The 21,151-nt window shown below is 36.3% G+C and overlaps 1 protein-coding gene across 9 annotated transcripts in view; it reads left to right on the top strand.

The window, feature by feature from the left end:
* LOC112570365 overlaps window positions 1-21,151 on the top strand; it is a 68,649-nt gene that overhangs the window by 9,764 nt on the left and 37,734 nt on the right. For 3 of the 9 annotated variants that reach the window (XM_025248767.1, XM_025248775.1, XM_025248766.1), the window contains exons 5-25: window positions 268-300; window positions 3,690-3,751; window positions 4,040-4,152; window positions 4,443-4,512; window positions 4,745-4,817; window positions 5,073-5,140; window positions 8,466-8,572; window positions 8,921-9,121; window positions 9,398-9,495; window positions 9,858-9,935; window positions 10,851-10,937; window positions 11,616-11,687; window positions 11,852-11,911; window positions 12,011-12,148; window positions 12,676-12,727; window positions 13,247-13,384; window positions 13,800-13,882; window positions 14,399-14,413; window positions 15,947-16,044; window positions 16,773-16,793; window positions 19,873-19,926. In XM_025248767.1, the coding sequence (XP_025104552.1) occupies window positions 268-300; window positions 3,690-3,751; window positions 4,040-4,152; window positions 4,443-4,512; window positions 4,745-4,817; window positions 5,073-5,140; window positions 8,466-8,572; window positions 8,921-9,121; window positions 9,398-9,495; window positions 9,858-9,935; window positions 10,851-10,937; window positions 11,616-11,687; window positions 11,852-11,911; window positions 12,011-12,148; window positions 12,676-12,727; window positions 13,247-13,384; window positions 13,800-13,882; window positions 14,399-14,413; window positions 15,947-16,044; window positions 16,773-16,793; window positions 19,873-19,926 (1,721 nt within the window). The remainder of the gene's footprint in view (window positions 1-267; window positions 301-3,689; window positions 3,752-4,039; window positions 4,153-4,442; window positions 4,513-4,744; window positions 4,818-5,072; window positions 5,141-8,465; window positions 8,573-8,920; window positions 9,122-9,397; window positions 9,496-9,857; window positions 9,936-10,850; window positions 10,938-11,615; window positions 11,688-11,851; window positions 11,912-12,010; window positions 12,149-12,675; window positions 12,728-13,246; window positions 13,385-13,799; window positions 13,883-14,398; window positions 14,414-15,946; window positions 16,045-16,772; window positions 16,794-19,872; window positions 19,927-21,151) is intronic. The other 6 variants (XM_025248773.1, XM_025248768.1, XM_025248769.1 and 3 more) reach the window with 6 other exon arrangements.

The following is a 21,151-nucleotide window of genomic DNA, read 5'->3' as shown; positions in this document are numbered from 1 at the left end:
GTCTGAGGAATTTAATGTGATCACTTAAAAATGCCCGCTGCAGTAGTGGTAATTCCTTACACATGCACAAATGGGTGCACAGGACTGTGTCCTTGCTAATAAATTTCCTTCTTGAGAAAAAGAACACTGAAGGACAATTTAACGGAAATCTTTTTCAGAATTCATTGGTCAGTTGTTTCTAGGGTTTGTTCAGAGGAAATGCCTTATCAGATTTTTAACTGAATGCTTTAGTTTAATGGCTTCCTAATCTTTTGTTTTCTTTTGTAGGGTGAAGTTGGCTTGACACCAAGAATTTGTGAGGTATGCTAAAACTTTTTGCTGGTGGTGGTGATATGCTTGTTTTTACAGGTGTATATTCAGAGTGATGTTATTTGTACTTATTGTATTAATTGTATCTTCAGACTGTAAAATGCAAGATGGCTGATGCCAAGTAAAAAACTTAGCACTGCCTACTGATGTCTGGAAGTACTACATTCAAACATACCAAAATGGAAAGTGATGTTTTCATACAGAGCAGACTTGACAAGTGACTAGAGCACAGTAATCTTGCAATGAACAACACCTAGCCTGTCAAATTCTGCTTAACTTTCAATATTGTTGCTAATAGATGAAGTGCACATTTATTTCATAATCATTCAGGCAGTTAAGCTATAAGCATTCACTTCAGGGACTTGTCTATAGCATTATTTTTCATTGTTTATAGTTTACAGAGACATAAGTTGTGATGGGTTTTTCAAAACCATCCAGAAAATCAGTTAATGAGAACGATTATTATGTACATGACTGTTGCCATCTGATCATTGTCCAGTAGATCATTGAGAAGTAGTTATCACCAGAGGTCTTAAATGTGGCCTAAAAGAGATGAGGATTTTTCAAAACTTAAATGAATGTCAACAAGTTTACTTCCTTGTTGCAAACAGCTTTAATGTATACTTTGTTTTCCCCCGATTTTATGGATGCAAGTTCCATTAGGCTAGATTACTTCTTGTGAAGTGCATGTTTAATGTGCTGTTTAACCTTGCTTTGATTGAGCATGGTCCCTTGTTCAGACTTCGTACCTAAGTAGGTGACTACAGTTCAACAGGGAAGGCTTAGAGTTGTTTTTAGAAGTCATCGTCAGAACACCTTGTAATTTTAATAAATATATGGTCCCTTTCTCTACAATGCACACAAGTGCTTCCTTCCACACGGCCTGGGTTATGTAACTGTTGTTTAAAAGTTTACTTCTTCAGTTTTATCATAGTTTCATCTAAGCTGTAGTAAAAACTTTATTGCTGTGTGTTAAGGAGTACACACACGAGAACATTTCGTGTATTTTATCGTGCGCCTGCTAACACAACACTGGAGCACGCGCTCAGCCCTCGATCGCTGAGTAGAGATGATAGGGAGAAAAAAGAAAGGAAAAAAAAAGTGAGAAGACGTCGACCGTTATCGCTGCGGGGAAGTTTTGGCCACAGCTCTCACCTGGGCCCCCGGACTGGGCGAGGCTGATAAATGTTGCCGGTAGATGTTTTCTCACTTTCGCGGATTTGCCGGGCTTTACACAGCAAGCAACGGACTTGTGTAGTCACATTCCGTTGTCCTTTTCTGAGAACTGTTGTTGTTTTTGTTGTTGTTAAATGAGTTAATCCCCTGCGCTTAATACAATCGGAGAGAGGGGGGGGGGCGGTTAGTGGGGAGTTATTCGTTGCACGTGCGCGTGTGTGTGCGCTCGCGCGCGCATTTTTTCAAGGCCAGCAGAAAAAAAGATAAATGATCAAACAAGGTGAATTAATAACACTGACTGCTCGTAACGGCTTAATTTATTGGCTGGTGAGAGATCATTTGTGGTCCACGACTCAGCCTCAACAGCATAGGTGTATACTAGAAAAAGTGTAGTTATGTGTTGTGTCGATCAGGTTTGACAGACACAGGGAGAAGCTTCCAGATAAGAAACTACAAAAGAATAGACATTGAAAGAGATTAAGTGAAGGTTCTTGAGGGCAACTTCACTTTAAATTAAACATCGTTGGGAAAATAGGAGATAAGAAAGGAGAAATGGTGAATCAAAAAAAATTTTTTTTCAAAAAATAAAACCATGTTTATTAATTGATAAACGATTGCTTCGGGTGGACTTTTCTGTGACAGTATGACATAAATAACTTCAAGTCGGAATCAGAATAACAGCTTGTAAATTGGGCTGAAGCGGTCCCTTCTTGGTCCCGGCAAGAATTCGGTCTAACCTGTCACCTCATTGCCTTCTGTGATCACTAATCTGATGAGCGGAAGAGTCCAAATTTTTTGGACCAAAGAAAAAGAGACATTGAACCTATCCTGTGATTAATGCGAACAAAGAGACGCCTAAACTTCTCTGTATGAAAATCAAGAGCTAAGGTTAATAAATCCTCTTTTCTCATTTCACTTCCATTAATAGCAGTAGTCAGATTCCATTGATGTATTTATAAATCGAATCAGTGTGACAGTTCTTTTCTGTGCTGTCACAGTTAGAGTTATAAAACCACCGAGGCTGGGGATAGGTAGGAGTTGTTCGTGTGCTCAGTACGATAGTTTGCTTAGCGATTGATAAACTTTGACAGCAGCAAACCTGTCGGGTCAGGTGGGCTAACCTCTGTGGGAGTGCATTGCCAGGTTTTCTCTGTCCGAGCCCCTTCATGCTTGCCAGCTTGTGGCGACAGGTTGTTAACCACAGTCAAGGATGAACATTTACAAGTGGCAATTAAACTTTAACATGTGTATTGGTATAGAGACGTGTAAGGTGTTCATTTGGCGTATCCGGGGACAGTAACAACCTCACGTGTTTCAACTGGGCACGCTGATGTATCTAGGCAGGAGAGGGGTGGATATTTATATACTGTATTAGCAAAAGTCTTGGACTGGGCTTTGAATCCCTAGTTGATTGGGAAAAAAACCCTCTTGTAGACATTCAAGAATTAATGACATTTCTTAATTAACGTATAAGTTTATTATTATTGACAGATGGACCTCAGCCTTAAATATTTCTTACTTGCTTAGCTACATATTTTCAAGCGGAGTGTGTGTATCGTGAGAGTGAATGTGTGTCTGTTCTGTATTTCCGAGGCAAACCAGTATTTTGAGTTCATGAACGTTGCACCACCCAAAAGGTTTGCATTGTTCCCGGCATCACATTTAGCGGGATTCCACGAGTCATTTAGTTGGTGACCCAGGCTACCTTTGCCCTGCAGCTGAAGGATCAGTAGGCTTATCTTAATTATCTTGCCCAGATTCCTCGCCATGCTCTGTTTCTTCTGCCACCCAGCTTGCTTTGATACACTTTGCCATAGCGGGAGAACTTTGGTGCAAATATAATTTGTTGCTGTCAGCTTAGTGTGGATTTATTCATTTATTATGCATAATCCGTATCAAGCAAAGAACTAAGACAGCTAACGAGCATTAGCGAGAATTCTAATGGGTTGTTCTTTGCCAGACTAGCGAATCTGATACCGTCGTTTGCACATGAATACCTGATGGCCACAGCTCTCATATTAAAAAAGATTATGAACTCTAGATTAGCAAAGTTGATTTCAAAGCTCCGGTAAGAGCTCTGGTATTTACTTTGTTAGGCGACAAAGACATCATCTTGTATAAATGTCATTTTCGGTAAATGCTTTGCCTATTTTAATAGTTGATGTAAAGTCGATCGTCATCACGATTAAAATATTTTCTTTCAGGGACTCTTCAGCCATGTCGATGACAACCCAGAAGAGAATATTACCTTCAGAGTGGAGATCAGGTACAGTGTAATGACAAGATGTAACGATCTCGGTACCCTTCCTGGTGCCGGGGTAGATATATTCCCAATCTCACTTTATTGGAAAGGTAGTGCTATCAAAGACACGGCACATTAAATCTTTTAATTATTAAATATTAAATATTTTATAATTTTACCTCGGAAAGACAAATTGTTTGTTTATCGTTCTGATCAAAGAGATAGCTTGTACCTGTATATATTCTGATCGAACAGGTGGTTGTGTGTATACATATTTGTTGAGATCTTGTACACCTGTCCTCTTGTTGCCAGCTACATGGAGATTTACAACGAACGCGTGCGTGATTTGCTGCAACCGTCAGGCCCGCGTGAGAAGTACACGCTGCGGGTGCGGGAACACCCAAAGGAAGGGCCGTACGTGCATGGTAAGTTGCTGAGTGTTGTCAGGATGGAACATCTGCAATACATATGTGCTTTTCAGTCTTCAACTTCTCCCCCCTCCTTAAAACGGCTACATTTCCACCTCTCTTGATAGTCTTTACCGCTTTTTTTTTTTTTTTTTGAAGATAAGGTAGAGAGACATTTTAATTTTGAGTGCAGAAGGTGGTGAGAGTGAAAAGTTGCGATTTTTGAGTCTGCATAATGCAAACAAGTGTATATATATATATGTTGTTTTTTGTTTGTTTATTTGTTTGTTGTTCTTCCGTGTGTGTAGATCTTTCACGGCATGTAGTGCACGATTTTCACGAGATTCAAACTCTGCTGGACAGAGGAAACCAACTGAGGTATGTATATCTGAATTTCCTTGTTCGCTTTGTGTGCTCGTGTGCTGATGTGAGTGCGTGCCTGTTCACTCGTTCATCGATCGGATGAAATTATTGCCTTTGATATCTCTTTCTCTTTGTCTCTCTGAGCGTGCTTGTTTCCGTTTTCTTGTTGAAAGGTTTGAATTTGTCGAGGCAACTTAACAAGCGCTAATGTAGTCCGCTTTGTAAAATGTTGACAAATTGTTTGTAGGACAACAGCAGCCACTCACATGCATGAGCACAGTAGCCGCAGCCATGCCATTGTCACGGTCAACTTTACTCAGGTATGTCCACAATAGCCAGGTTTTTGTTTCACACTGTACTTTATCCCTCAAGGTGCCGCTTTTATTACCTGTTCTGGTTCAGAATTTAAAAAATGTGTTGACACTTGTATTTCGCTTTGTTAGCCCAATTTGTATGAGAATGAGTGACCACGTATTTTTAACCAGCAACCTCAGATGGAGAGTTTATTTAATTAAGCTGATGAATAAAATCACCCCAAATAATACATTTTGCTCTTTGATCTTTTTTGACAACAGGCGAAGATGGAAAGTGGTCTACCTAGTGAGATCGTCAGCAAAGTGCATCTTGTGGACTTAGCGGGCAGGTAAGTGTCTTCTTTGTTTGAGGATGATTGTGATTTTTTATTTTCTATTTTGTTGTTGGAACGTCTACAGCTTGGAGGAAGTTTTTTCATTGTTTTAATTTCAAGACACGCTGTTCATAAAAATTCATCATGCCTAATATATAAACAAAGAAGAGTAAGATCATCTTTCTCTGTGGCAGGAAGTTGGGGCATAAGGTTGAGAATTAAACTTGACATTTAATATAGATTTTTTTAAATTTTACATTTAATTGTACGAATGATACAGACTCGGAAATACGGAGTCTGGGGTTCTATTTCAAAATATTGTTACATTTCCATATTGCTGTATGTTTGTTCACTTATGCAGTTATAATACAACCGCGCACGAGGACTATAGTGTTCCTCAAACTGTTGCGTTTTCCTACACGCGCACGTAAATCTGTGCGATCGCACCCGGTGTACCCTGGCCCCGCACTTGCCGCGATTCGGGGGGTCACAGGGTCGAAGTGCTTCACTGATTCCAGAGCCGACCTCCATGATGTGTCTGCTGGCGCGCATTCTGCTATCGGGAAGGCTTTTGGGTTTATTTGTTGGAAGTGGGAAGAGCAGTGTGGTGTGTGGCTGCAGCAAATGTTTCACGGAGGGCTGCTGTAGAAGACATCGTGTATGGATAACATCCATCGATGATTCAGAAATAAGTCTTAACAATGTCACGAGAAACAAAGAGCTAAGAAGAGCGTGATGACTGTGTAAAGATTCTGACTGAACTCGTATTTTAAGTATTTAATGAGACACGTGAATTGTTTAATCCCTCCCCCACCAAAAAAAGCACAGTGTAGTGTAGTACTCCAGTAGGTAGTGAGCAGGGTTAGCACAGTGTAGTGTAGTACTTCAGTAGGTAGTGTAAGGCTCTATCATGGCAAGGCAGCCAGCCCTGTAAACAGATGCCACTTGCAGAGAAAGAACCATGCCCGAGACGAGGGCTTAACTCAGGACAGCCAATCTTCACTGTATTGGTGACAGGCGTTAACCGTTACTCCTCCGGACCGCCCAGTGAAGTGAGCAGCTTTGTGACATTACATATGACAAGGAGTATCATGCGTGTTATGTTTTTTTCCCATGTTGATCCATTTCTTGGTCTTGACTTCGCCGCGGGTCGTTTCCAAGCGCTTTTAAGAAATGGGTTCGACTATTCTTCTGTCCATACCTTGCAGCTCCACCCACTGTCATTTTCTTAGCTATAATGGTAAACACCTTTAGTGTTGAGGTCGTCGGGTCAGAATCTCTAAAACATGGTACAATCAAACAGCGACAAAATGTGTGTACAAAGCCAGCTAAGCTCTCGAGATAAATGGTGGGACCTTCAGTGAATGGAAAAAAAAAACATCCCGCGAAACTGTCGCCAGTTGCGAATAGGAATTAAAGGCTTACATATACATATGGTCTCGCCACACAGTTTGACCTTGATTACCTATGTTCTCACCGTACAGAGAGTTTACCACGAATATCTTGTGTTCTTGTCGCACACAGTTTTATCCCGATTACCGTATGCGTGGCAGTTTCAAACATAAATGCAGTCACGCCGAGCGTTCACAACGAGTTTTTAAATATTCTAGTGGGTTTATACTGAGAAAATACATGTTTTAAAAGGATATAGTTGCGTACAAACGAAAGATAATATAGGGAGATAAGTGAGATAGGTTGATATTCATAGACTCTGGCTGTTGACTTTCTGCGTGCCCTAAGAAAAAAAGTTGGTCTCTGAACTGGAGAGGGAGAGTAAGGGTGTAGTGAGACGTACTTCAGTAAGACAGATAAGTTTGGTAGGTACCCGTTAGTCTTTGGCCTTTTGTGACAGCGTGCGGCTTGTGAAAGCTCCATTGACAGAGTGCGAGAGATTTTGCTGTCGTCTTGGAGGTTGACTGCGAGATTGCCGATTTCTTTAAATGGAAATCTTTCTCTCTCACACACACAGCAGCGTAGGAAGATGATCGGCTTTGGGGAGGGGTGGGAACTTCACGTTGACAGTGAACGTTTACATTCTTGCCTCAATTTCCTTATTTTCTGGGGGGAAAGAGGGCAGCCGCCGGTTCCTACGCCACAGTCTCTCTCTTACACTCACACAGACAGACCTTTATGGTCGTATTTGGAACACTTCAAACAATTTTTTTAGCTCTTTAGTCTTTTGTGGGGTTGGGGGAGGGTTTGAGCAACCGCATTAATTTCGGTCAGCCGAACTGTAGAACCGGACTGCCGACTAGTCTTGAGGGGCGATCAGCGCCGTCTGACCGGAAATGTGATTACATGCCGACCAGCAGACGACACCTCTGTGAGAGATCAGTGTGGTGGTGACATGCGTTCTCTTTTGGTAACCGTGACATGTTTCATCCAACTTTTTATAAACCATTCTTTTCCATTTAAGTCCTCGGTAAGCTATTTTCCCGTTTCATTAAGATAGGCACTGCGGCCTTAACATAGGACATCAAAGATCACGATGTTCGAGTCTGTTTGCCAAGACGCGGAGATCAAGATATCAATGGCACCTGTTCGCACGCAACACTAGCGCCGCTGTTACGCAGCATTTGAGGTCCGTCTGACAGCAGACTCTGCCAAATGTGATAAACAAATGTGATAAACCTTACTTGTTCGTGAGATCCAGCCATCTATAGCCCTCACCACATGTCTAAAGCTAACTGATGTGTTTCTGGCGGTTGACTATATACTTGGCAGATCGTTGAGTCGTATGCCTTCCCACCCTGTTGAATTATAGTTGGAGAAGCTGTTAATAAAGTGTTAATTAAAACTCTCCATTGCTTCTTTAGTCTAGGGATGGTTATTGATTTATATCACAAAATGAAAATGTTTGAAAACTAAAAATGGAATTGCAAGTGATAAATGAATAACAAGACTGTATTTTTAAACTCTTAAATTATATGTCTTAATTATTAATGTGATCCTTTACATAATAAAATTTATACTTTTTAAGTTTCCCTTTGCCTTTAGTGTCTGGATAATGTACCCTGTGAAAGAAAAGGCAGGAATCTGATAAGAAAGATTTTACAAGGATCATCATGAACATTTTGGTTTCAAGCTGTTTATATCAGTCTCATTATTATTATTTTTTATTGCTGTTGCATGATGAAATGAAAAGGTAGCAAAAGTAAGATTGTTAAATAAAATGTTATTTGGCTTGATGATGGATATCTTCATGATAGTAGAGATAAATCTTGAAACTTTAATACTATGTTATGAAAATCCTTTAACTTTAGCAGCTGCCATTTTTCAGTTGACTTGTTCATAACCATTCCTGGTAAAAGAAATTATCAAAAGACAAATTTTGTTACAGTGAGCGTGCTGATCCCAGCTACCATGCTGAATACAAAGGGCGCATCACAGAGGGTGCAAACATCAATAAATCTCTTGTTACTCTTGGCAATGTCATCAAAGCTCTGGGTATGTTAGTGGAATGTGCATCTGTAAAGTGATTAGAATAAGCAAAGTTGTCTGAATAAATAATGAAACTGAGAAACCTTTCTAATCTCCATAGGTAATTGTATTTTAGAGTGTTTATTCTGTACTTAAAAGCCTGAGCAGCTGTGATTTTCTCTTTTGTTGCATATGATTTACATAGATTGATTTGCATGAGGACAAGCCCTAACTCCTGTTTGATTTATCCATCCATATTACTTTTTAAATAGTGACGTGTGTATATTGATTTTTATTAGGAAACTCTGTAGACTTAATTTTTCTATCAACATTACTGTTAAATTTAAGTTAATTAGCTCTTCATTTCTGGTTCAGCTGAAACCTCACTACTAACTTGGAGCAGTGAGACAATTTCATCAAATCAGACATTTGCTGGTTCTGCGGATGGTCAGCTAGGATCGCCACTGGCAGGACTGCGAAAGTCACGGCCACCCTACATACCCTACCGTGACTCTGTTCTCACCTGGCTCTTGAAAGATAGTCTAGGTGGAAACTCAAAGACACTGATGATTGCAAGTAAGGCATTTACACTTGCCCCTGTAACCTTCAGGACCTAGAAAATGCATACATGAAGAGAATTTTTTAAAATTCTGGTTAAAACTTTACATGTTTTTTGTAGAAAGCATGAGATATATGTATTCTGTGCTCATGATGCTCAAAATAACATTAGAAATATTTTTCAATTATTTAGATAGTTCTGTAATCATTATATACATTGTTCTGCTGCTTTTTTATTTTGTGCTTTTCCTTTTTTTTAGATAAGAAGTCATGTTTTTAAGATTTTCTTTTCAGCTGTAACACCAGCTGGTAATTACTACAATGAGACCATCAGCACATTGCGCTATGCACAACGAGCAAAGAGCATCATCAATAAGCCAAGAATCAACGAGGTCATTATTTTCAGCACTTATTACTCTATTAGGAATTATATTGATCTGTAGCAATACAATAATAGAAAACTACAAGCTTAGTAAAAGAAAAGTGAGTAAAAGTTAAAAAAAAAAAACAGAAAGAAACTAGCATTTTTTTTATTATACCAATGAGGGAGAATGAGTAAGAAGTCATTTTGCAGTCACGATTAATACTTAAGGATAGAAATTCCAGGGTTACAAGTATCAAGCTTCCATCTAGACAAAAATTTCAAAAGAAAACAGGAATCATTGAAACCTAATTAGGTGTAATCTATAACCCCAAATTATTGGTATGTCACATAAAAGATACATTTATTTTTATTTATTCTTTTTTTTTGCAGGACGCTAATGTAGCACTAATTCGCCAGTTGAGAGAGGAGATTGAAAAATTGAAGCAGATGTTGGCATCAGCAAGGATGGTAAGATAGCATTGGTTCAGTTATGTTATTTTTTGTTATGAGTATGGCCTTTGGCTGTTGATGCCTTGTGGTTCAGATAAAAGCAGCAGACATTTTTGGCATTTACCCTTACAGTGCCAGAACAGTGACTTAAATTTCCAAACTTTTTATAAAAAAGGTCTTAATTTGATTCTTTGATTACACATTTAAAACATAGAACATATATTCTTAGTCCCATTATAATGATTAACCATTTTATATTTTTGTTTTTTTATTTTAGTTAAATGTGTGCTTTTAAATGTGTTCATCTGCCAGAATTCAGATGCCTTTTGCATGTCTTGAATGTTGTTTGCGGTCTTTGTTGCATTTGTGCATGTTGTGTATGTATATACATGCAAGTGTATACATATGTATTTCCCATCATAAATTTCTTTTGTGTCATTATATAATATTTTAAGTGAGAATCTTCCATATACAAGCTCTCAAAACATATAAAAACGTGTCCCTTTATTTACATGAACAACAGAAGATATATGTATTGTAGAAACTTGGGAATGACTAGATTGCTTTTAGTATCACTCTAGCAATGGATTCTAGACACTAGCGTGTTCTGTTTTCATGTGTGAGAAAAGATGAAGCATGTCTTTGTTGTGACTTTGCATTCAGCATTTCAAAAATATTTAGCTTGGACATAGAAATGAAAAATAGTATCCAGGTGACAAGCAATTTTTTAAGCTGATGCTTTTAATGTTCTGCAATCCCCTCCCCAAGTTAGACTGAAACATGATTTTCAGCTGTGCTTTTGCTTCTTTTTGAATGATGTGTCTCAAAAAGCATGTGTGCAGTGTTAAGGTACATGCCCATACATGTGCACTGCATGGAGTTGGGGTGAATTTAGAAATTAGAAAACATGAGGAAAACATGCATGTGTTGCAGCATGGTCCTCAGCACGTTAGTGAGCTTCTCTGCCTGCTTCCCCATATGGAAAGGTTTTTGAATTATTCATCTGATGCTGAGGATGAGGTATGCATGAACGCAAGAAAGCTGCTTTCCTGTTTTGCATGTGTGTGTGTGTATATATATAATATACATCTTAACATGCATATATGAGGTTAACATTAAGAGTTCTTTTAATCTCTTAGTTATAATATGTGTAATTTAAAAAATTTTCTATCATAGAAAGTGAAAAGTACTCAGTATTTGGCGTTGTTCTATTTTCATTATTGATGTACCTTACAAAAATAATGCATCATTTAGATTTTTTGCATATACATACATTTTACCTAAGGGACAATTTTACAGCATGTAGAGAAAACAAAACAAATTCTTTGTCTCTTTTGTTAAAAGAGAATTTAATGTGACTGAAATTCATCTGTTTAAAAAAAGTGTTTTAATTTGTTGTATGATGAATAACTTTTAGATTGCTTCATGGCTTGCTCGAGAAACTTCATTTGATTGTTTTGTGGGTTTTTTTTATCGTTTTATCTGTTTGATGCATGACAGTTTAATACCAGATTTCTGAGAGCTTGGAAATATGAAAATCAGTATCAGACCAAGGACAGCTTGAATAATAAAACGGTGCTACAAAAGCATTATTTATATTAGTCTTTGATAGAACTTAAGAGGGAATATCAATTTGTTATACATCTGTTAAGCTTCAAAGTCTCTGGAAACTGAATTTTGTTAAAATTTTATATGCAGGCAGGAGCATCCCTTCCTGAACAAAATTCTGGTGATATTATTACAGAAAAATTAAAGGAAAATGAAGCTATGGTAAGTGAATTTTGCCAGAAGGTATATATATTGACTGGATATATACCTTTCTGTTTTCTAATGCGAAAAATAGATCATGGATGGTAAATTAAGATCTTTTTATGATTTTAAGATATTATGACCAGAAGATTTGTGATGTTGATAAGAGTAAATATTACTCCTAGGCTAACCATCTGACACAGACATGGCTGGATAAGTGGAGTGAGGCACACAGTTTGATAAAGGTTGGTACTTGTTTGACTATACTTTATAAACTGCAATAGCAGCAAAAGACTAGAATAGATGTTGATCATGTTTTGAATGATTTTGTCTTTATAACTTAGGACAGTGACCTGTCGATCCGAGGATTACAGGGTCGTCGATCGAGTTCCTATGGAATTATTATTGACTCGCAGCTCCCTCACCTGATTGGCATGGATGAAGATATTCTGAGTACTGGAGTCATCATTTTTCATTTAAAGGTGGGTAGGCCTTAATGCTTACAGTAATTTCTGTTCTGTTTTATAATTTGTCACTTGGAAAAAGTTCTGGAACCACAATTAATTTCTAATCCCTTCCTTGATGTAAATTTTATGGGGATCCATGAGGGCATTGGTAGAACACTTGCTGTCATAACTGCAGTGAGGTTTGTCAGCTTTTTGGTTCAGATCTCATCTCAGGGCACACTATTTCTTAAGGATGTGGCACCTGATCACAGAACTGGAAATAATGGGCTTCTTTGGTTTCTTTCCACTTCCATCATTCCTCTCTGATCCTGCCCTCCACTTCTTCCACAGGGTGAAATCTTGCCAAACCAACCAGTCAATGTAAATTTTTGTCACCTTGAAGTTAAAAGTTGGGGTGAAATTTCCTTAGATTTTTTTTCCTGAAACTCCTATCATAGGCACAACAGGTTATTTGGAGGGTAGAAGTTGAGAGTTTTCTCTGAGGAATTAAATGTTCATATAAGCATTGAGATACAATACTGAAACATTTCTGCCATTGCCAGGAGGGCAAGACGCTAATAGGTAGAGAAGATGCCAGGCAGGAACAAGATATTGGTAAGAACTTCTTTTTTATTGTTATTTTGAGCATAACAACACCAATATTGTGCATATTCATAACCCCATCTGTTCAAAGACTGCTTAGTCCCAGCATATTTAACTCTTCTAAGTTCAGAGTTTCTTGCTCAGCAGCCATATAAACATAGTTTTGTGATTATACATGTTTGAGCAAATCTGTTTAATAAAATTAAACTACTCGCTGGGAACTAACAGCAAGATAATAAGAGGCATTAGATATTGGTTGCTTTTCATAAACCCTAAGTGTATAAATTGAGCTACTCTAATTAACAGAAATTTCTTTAAGTGTGCAAATATTTGTTTAAGTTTGATTTAAAGGTGGTTCGTTGAAAAATAATAATTGTTAGGCAAGATTCGCCATTGGGCTAGTTTATTTGCATGTGTAGTTAATTTTTCATTTATAATATTCATTTTTTTAATTTTTTGAGTGACTTCATTTTTGTTTGTTTAAAGTTTTATATCAAACACACTGAATCTGTTTATGTATGTGGTTGACAGTACTGGATGGAACTGGCATACATGCTGAACATTGCTTCATCACCAATGAACATGGAGAAGTCACATTGCACCCTCGACATGGAGCACCTTGCAAAGTCAATGGGATTGTTGTCTTCAAGCCCACAATTCTCACTCAAGGTAAGGAAAAGAGAAAACAAACTTAACGCTGATGTTTCACAAAAAGTTGATGACTTTGCATTTTAAAAAGTTCATTACACAAAATAGGAAAGGAACAATAAGACAATTATCATTTATTATATATATATTTAATAAAGGGATTTTTTCAGAAATCTGTCTTTCTTTCAGTAGTTATTTCCAAGTTTCAGACATGAAAAATTCTTTCTTTAATATTACTTTAAGATAAATTTCCAACAAGAGTTTTCAATGAATTCATTTACAACAAAAGTTCCCTGTGAATGGTTTAATATTGTTGCATATACTGTAGGCTAGAATTTCTAGAGTCCTAAATAAAGCATTAAGTTGGTAAATCACTTATACCATTGTTAAATATATTTAATCACAAAGAATATATTACTCTCTGAAACTTGTGCAGGTGATGTGTTGATATTTGGGAATACAAATACCTACCGTTTTAACAATCCTGCACAAGCTGCAAAACTTAGGCAGCATCGTAAGGTTTGTGGGGTTTCTTTATGCATATTTTGCATTTGTCATATAATAATACTCAAATGCTGTAAAGTATAATTTAGATAATAGACCAACAAAATGGGGAGAGGGGAAAAGTAAATTTTGTGTGCTCACACACACACATGCACGCACAACAAAACATAGATTTTAAAAAATGGCTCCTCTTTTCTATTTACAAATGATTATTGCCATATATTGAGTCACCGTGTAATTTCATGTGGGTTTTTTTTTTTATGTAGGGGGGAGAGCTATAGATTAAAAGAAGAAGGCATTGGCTTCGTTTTATTTCTTTCCTGTTAAAAAAACTTTTCACCAAAATGTTTAATCATTGCATGTGGTTTTCACAAGCATTTAGAATACTACTTCCTTGTTAACAGCTTATATTAGTTATTTTGTTAATCTTACACATACTAAATGTATTTTAGAGCTGTTTAACTTTTTATGTGTAGGATTCTCTAATATGGAAAGAATTGTAAGGATGTTTTTAAAATATTTGTATTTCAGCATAAATGGGGTGGGGTAAGCATGAGTTATTAAATAAAGGCAGTTTTGACTAATTACTAATGCTTGCACAGGTGTTGGTATTTATTTATACAAGTTTTGTTAAAGACCTTGCCTCATGCAAAAATGATTTCAAACTACTGGGATTATTTCACTATAAGGTATAAATTCTCAGCCTGAACAAATCTCACTTGCATTCTGGAAAGAAGTCATTTGCTTATTTTCTCCAGCATCACAAAAGTAAACTCACTGTTACAGCAACAGCTATTCTAATCACTTTCATTATTTGCAGACAGAAGTTAGGAATTAGGTCATTCCACGTTACTGTTTGAAAAGGGTTTCAATAAAATATGTCAGTAGATTTTTCTGACCATCTAATAACATATTATTATGCTTTACTAACCTGTCTGCTAGTTTGAGCTTAATTTTGGGTTAGCCTCTGTTTGGCATCATTAGCTTTCACCAGCCCGAAGACATCATAGTTTGAAGAAAACTTTCTTGGCAGTCAGATGTCTGTGCACTGCATAACTCATTAGCAGAGGTCCTCACAGTAACAAACTGGTTTTGAAGCTTAATTTTTTTTGGCAGTGTGAAATTAACTGTTTGAAGATCTAACCAAGCAAACAATCGAACTAACCAAAAAATAAGTAAACCTTGTTGAATGTCAGATTATGCTCTTAATCAAATACATTGAGATTTATTTCTCTTGTTTAAAATTGTTCAGTGGAGGTAAGGAAAGGATTGTTTTATTTCATAGGCTGTGTTAGCATAGACATATATATCTCTTGTTAGCTGGCAGACAAATGTTCCACATTAACTAGCTGAATGCACTTCTGATTTCCCTATCAACACAAAAAGGAAGGGCAGATAATTTGAGCTTTCACGTTGATGGATGAACAAAAGCACTAAATGATCTGTATTGATCTGTATTGATCTGTTAGAATTGTCTTTTCAGTTTATTGGCTGTAAGCCATGAAAGTGGAGGTCAACAATTTTTGCCAAAAAGAAATAAATATATAACTAAACATCAAACTTGTATGCTGTTAACTTGAATTTCAGTGCATTCTGGATATTGGCTGACATAGGCTCTGAGGATGGAAGGGGGCCTTAAAAGCCAACATCCAAAGCCATTGCAGCTTGAAGATTTATTTACAAGAATTCTTAATATCAGTTATATACTTACCATGTGTAAATTGCTTTGTTAATATTTCTTTATAACAGCTCTTGGTCTCCACTCCCATTGCCTTCAGCAGACAATAAAACTTAGGATTTGATACCTCCTCCATCGACACAAGAGCTCACATCATCTGCTTTTCTTTTTCATGTTGATAGCAAAACTTAAAACTTATTTACTTGTTAACATTGGCCAGTCAAAATTCCTTACAATATATTTTCTGTGTAAAAACTAGACTTGACAAGGAAATCCATTTGATAAAAAAAAAATATATAATGCTGCCCAATTTATTTGCACAACTTCCCACTTTCAGTTAGACTGTGTGGTATAACTTAGCAGTTTCTGACTTATGTTCATTGCATATATTTCTGTTCTAGAGTTTACAAGATGGAGAACTTTCATCAGCAAGTAGCATGATCTCCCTTTCTGATACAGAAGTCACACGAGTTGCTCCACTACTGATGTTTAATCCAAAGTAGGTCCCTTTTTGGCCATAAGTTAGTTTTGTGCAAAATTCAAATGCCACGCCGCATTCATTTTATTTTTTTTTTCAGTTCCTTTTTTTTCCCCCAACTTGATACTGACATATAATATCTGCGTTAGCTTTTCTCCCTACTTGTTACTAAGGGTACATTGTGATGCATTTTTGAACATACAATTTTCAAAATCTGCAATATGCTTGCATGAAGGATGCATTGTGGCTATTTCCAAAAGAAAAAAATAGCATTTTTAATGCATGAAAAGCAGCATGCCTTCAGATAACTTTTTTTTTCAATTTTAATACTCATAGATATTTGCAGATACAAAATGTTATTAACTGGACTAATGAAGCCAACTGAAGTTAAAGTTTGCTTAGATTATCTGGTTAGTACAGTTAATGTGGATTCTATGCATTTTATTTGAAGTAAATTCTGTATAACGTGTTATATTATGACTGGAAATTCGCAAATTTTGTTTAATATGACCCATTAACTTATGATGCAAATTAAGTATGATAATGAAAAGTGTAGGAAAGTTTGAAGTGATTGTAGTGACATGGAAGAAGGACTGTTTTAGTTAAAAGTGTAGGTTTGTGAAGAACTCCTATAGTGTGGTTTAGTAGAATATGTTAGGTGGTGGTAGTTACGCACCTTGTAGTGTGTGATGCCCAGGAAGTCCTTGTAACTAACCACGTCCTTCTCCTCCTGTTTATCCCAACTTCAGGCTTGCCTCCGCCCAGATCTGGTGAGTTGCAGGCTTAATGCACAATCCTGGTCCGCCATTTAATAATTCACACACAGATGTTAACAGCACGTTTTTGTCTTTGCCTAGCTTGCATATTTTTTCCGTTATTTTTTATGGTGTTTGAGCTGGTAAACAATTTTTAGTTATTATAATTTCAGCTCTTAAGAGAGAGACTGAACATGAAATGTCAGTTTTTTTAGATGGCATCTGTATGTGATAAGCCATGAATTAGGTGTTTTGCTTAGTTTGCCTGGGTTTTCCATGTGTCTTGGGGTGAATGGAATAATATGTTGCTACATTAGAATAAGGTTCCACTAACTGTTAGTGATAGTATGCTTCTGGTTCAAAATTTCAGCTGGCATTTTCAGAATAACACTTTCATTTCTCTTAAGATCTGTCGTAAAATACTGCTTTCACTATTAGAGCTTATTAGGCCATTAATTTTAAAATTACATCTAGAATTTTAAAATATAAAATATAATTTAAAATATAGGGCATTAATTTTAAAATTACATCTAGAATTTAAAAATATAATGTTTAAATTGACTAGGTTACCTTTTTTGTTGTTTAATTTAAATACCTGTTTAAACCTTGTTGAAAAAAAACCAGTTATATTGCCCATCATATTTTTTTATCATGCTATTTTTTTTATGCAGAAACTTTTCTTTAGCACATAATGCTGAAATAGAGGCAAAGTACCCTGCCTTAGGCACAGTCTGTTTCTCTTCTTGTCAGTCAGACTGGATCTCTTTGATGGGGAAACTCCTCTGAAATAACTTAAAGAAGTTTTTAATGTGGATGCAATTGAGTTTGAATTTTAATGGTCATAGACAAATTTTGTTTGTCAAAGACTTTTTGAAAAGCTTTTTGCTATCAGCTAGTGTTAAAAGTAAAATTCTCACAGAATATTATCTTTAAGGTTAGTACTTTAATATCTAAATAGATTAAATGTAGACTTTAACTGTCATTAGTTTTTGAAACATGAACATAATCACTCTCCTCTCCTCATCTTACTCTTCTTCCCTCTCACCTTATTAAACCAAGATCATCCTGAAGGGATCACCGCTTGTCTGGACAAATGATAGCTAGTTTATCTCTGAAGTTGCGGCCCTATGCTCCTCAAAGGAGCAACAAGGAATAAACTAAACTTATCTCTGAAGTGCTACTGGGTGCCAGATATAGGTTTCTTTATTAGTTTCTGTTTGATGTGCAGTTTCTTTTATCACTCCTTGCTGAAGATGTTTTATTGGTATCTCTGTTTACAAAGGTTTACTATTGCCAGAACAATGTCACACATTAATGACTGTCAGAAATGACATTGAGCTGGTTGCACTGCAGTTATATTTTCACAACTCATGACTTGATAGTGATATATTGAAAGGTACCAAATAACTGAAGTTGTAATATTTTGATAACTGCATTGTAGGCATGCACCAAAGAATGAATATGCTTTAATCATCAGATTAAATAAATGAAGGAAAAAAAGAAACACATAGTTTAGATGTTAGTCATTTTTATCTAATAGTGGAATGTTCTTATCCATCTTTCAAATGAGATTATTTGCACATTTATTGTCTATTATTCTGATAATTCAAAGCTAATATCTGGATTTTTCTTTGCATAAATGCAGTATACACTGTTGCTTTGACATAAACATCTATGGTCTATGGTCAGAACATTCCACCTGAAAAGGAGTTTCTTTGCCAAAGCAGTAGCCTCCCTGAACTCCGCTGTGACATAGGGCTAAATGTTGAATGTGTCTCTTTAAAGTGGGTGATGTTCGTAGTGCAAGTGTTGCATATGTGTTGCATTGTGTCTACACACGCAACTGGTGGTGAATCTGAAATGTCAGTAGTGTTTAATGTATGTGAGAGAGAGAGAGTGTGTGCACACTTGTGCATGCACATGTAATTGCACCTCAAGGAGAGGAGTTTTCCTGTTCTTTTTCTTTTGTATTTCATTTCTGGGCTGTACAGGTAATAGTGTATTATAATCATATTTTTCATAATAGTATTCATGTAATAGTGTGTATATAATAGTGTACATATAATAGTGCAAGTAGTGGTGTCAGTGACTGTGGGTTTGTTTGTTTGGAATTTGTTGAGTAAGTGGCGGGCATTATCAAGACATGTCCCTTGTGCAATGTCACTTGGCAAATCAATGAATTATTCATTTTTTTCTATACTATGAAAGGAAGAAAGTAAAGTTTTTCTTTAAACAAGCATATGGCAAAAAATATTCTTTTTCTAGATTTTAAAATTCTTAATTCACATTATCTGGTATTTGAGTTTCTCAGAATTAAAGTATTCAGTCCACTAGCTACCACTAACAATTACTGTAAGTCCTTTAACAGAATGTCACTACTTCTGACCCTTAAGTGCATCTAGAATGAAAACAGTTGTGAAAAAAAAGAGAGAAAGTTGTATGGTTCATTACCTCACATTTGTGGCTGAGGTACTTCATGGTCTATAAATAAAACACCCATCAACAAAGCAGAAATACTTGAAATATATTTTTTGCTTTGTTTTGCAAAAAAATCCTTTTTTCATGATTTATGCTGGTTTAGTTAGTCTGGTGACATCGTATACAAGAGAATATGAAATTAATCCACCACAATAGACAGCAATTTTTGGACCATCACGTTTGCTTCGTTTAGTGCACAAAAAGTAAACCTCACTTCAGCAATCCATATTTTGCAGTACATCAATTAACTGAACAGTACAAAAATATTAACAAGACAGATCCAGGAAATCCTGGTTTTTACATTCAAAATGTGAATGATAGATGAGTTTTAAACACTATTTTTTCTGTTGTAAATTTAATGAACAATTTATTTTATTGACAGTCTGATAGAATAAAAACTGACTTTTAGTGTGACAACGAACAACAGGAGTTATCATATGCTTAATGTTTGTGCTTCCAAGTGCATTTTCAGCAATTTAATGCACAGTTTTCAATGTTTGTGGGTTAGCTGTTGGTTATTTGCATGTGAATTGTATTTGTAGATGTACTTCTTAATTGTTCCTGCTGTCAGAAAGGTGGGGGGTTGTTTTACCATGTGCATGCCATACTTTTCCAGTTTGGAACTGGAACATACCTATGCAACAGAGGCTGAACGTATTCGGCAGGCCAGGTGAGATGCCATGTCATCCATCTCTCCAATTTTTTATGATTTTTTAATGACTTCTTACCTGAGAGATTGAAGAATAGTTCAGCCAGCTTTTCTTATATTTATAATCAAGCATGCTTTGCATAGCATTACCAAGCTTACTGACTGGCTTTTATCTCCTGAAGTTTTTCCATGCTTTTTGTATGGTGATATTTTTTTTTTTTTTGCTACACAGTAACAATACCTGTTACATAACTTTAGTTTCATGCTTAATTTTTTGCTTGTTTGATGGTGTTTGTTTTACTTTGTGTCTTGTATATTTTATGAGGTGGGGTGGCTGCTTCTAACAACTTAAAATACAACTTCTTATGATTTATTATTTTAAATTAACAATTTTTAATACTGTGTTTTTTAATACTTTTTGATGATAAGATTAATATTTTATAAGACTGGGGGCTGTAGTAATAGATCCTTTGGCACCAAAAAAAAAAAAAAATCAGGTGTGTTTTCTCTCTAATCAGCATTTGTCAGAGACTTATGCAGGTGGAATTTCCAATCTTTTAGCAAACATTAAAGTAACATTTTTGTGTATAAGTTTGTTTGGAAGACTTGATATCTGTTGTGTGAAAGTTACTTTTCACAGACATGTTTTAAAGGAACCAGCAGAATGCATGCAGTTGCATTCTGCCAGTCTGCTGGTCTTAGCTGTGAGAGTATATTGATTTTGCACCCGCTCCAAGCTAGGAATTTCTGAACATCTAAGCAATAACCTCAGGTGTGTTAGGACTACCTAGCAGTTCAGGTTGTCAATAAACCTTTGGTCGTTCATAGGACAGCTTGTTTAGCATGCTCATGGTCTGTGTGACATAAAATTATTGAAGTGTTTCTGCTCCTGGATAATTTAATATATGCAGCTGAAACCATTTTCTGCAGTTGTTAATGGTCTTTCTCATGTTGCTCCAACAAAGCATTATTGATCTGGGCTGCTCAGCTTCAACTGTGTTCTGTGTGGCTTGGTCCCAAATACATTTTCGTACCTTCAGTGTACCTTGTTCTGGTGAGAGCTGAACGTTGACATTATCAGAAGTAAATGAGATAATCTACATTGGAATAATCTTTCATTGTTTATTTACTTTAGAATGCCTTGACATATATTTGCCTAGTTGGTTTCTAATGACTGGATAATAGTAAATGATCTTGCAAGATATTTACCATAAGTGAAGGGGTTGAGGGACTTATAGACAATGTC

Source organism: Pomacea canaliculata, linkage group LG8, assembly GCF_003073045.1.
Source record: "Pomacea canaliculata isolate SZHN2017 linkage group LG8, ASM307304v1, whole genome shotgun sequence".
Classification (NCBI taxonomy): Eukaryota; Metazoa; Mollusca; class Gastropoda; order Architaenioglossa; family Ampullariidae; genus Pomacea; species Pomacea canaliculata.
This window is presented reverse-complemented; position numbering and strand designations above follow the sequence as displayed.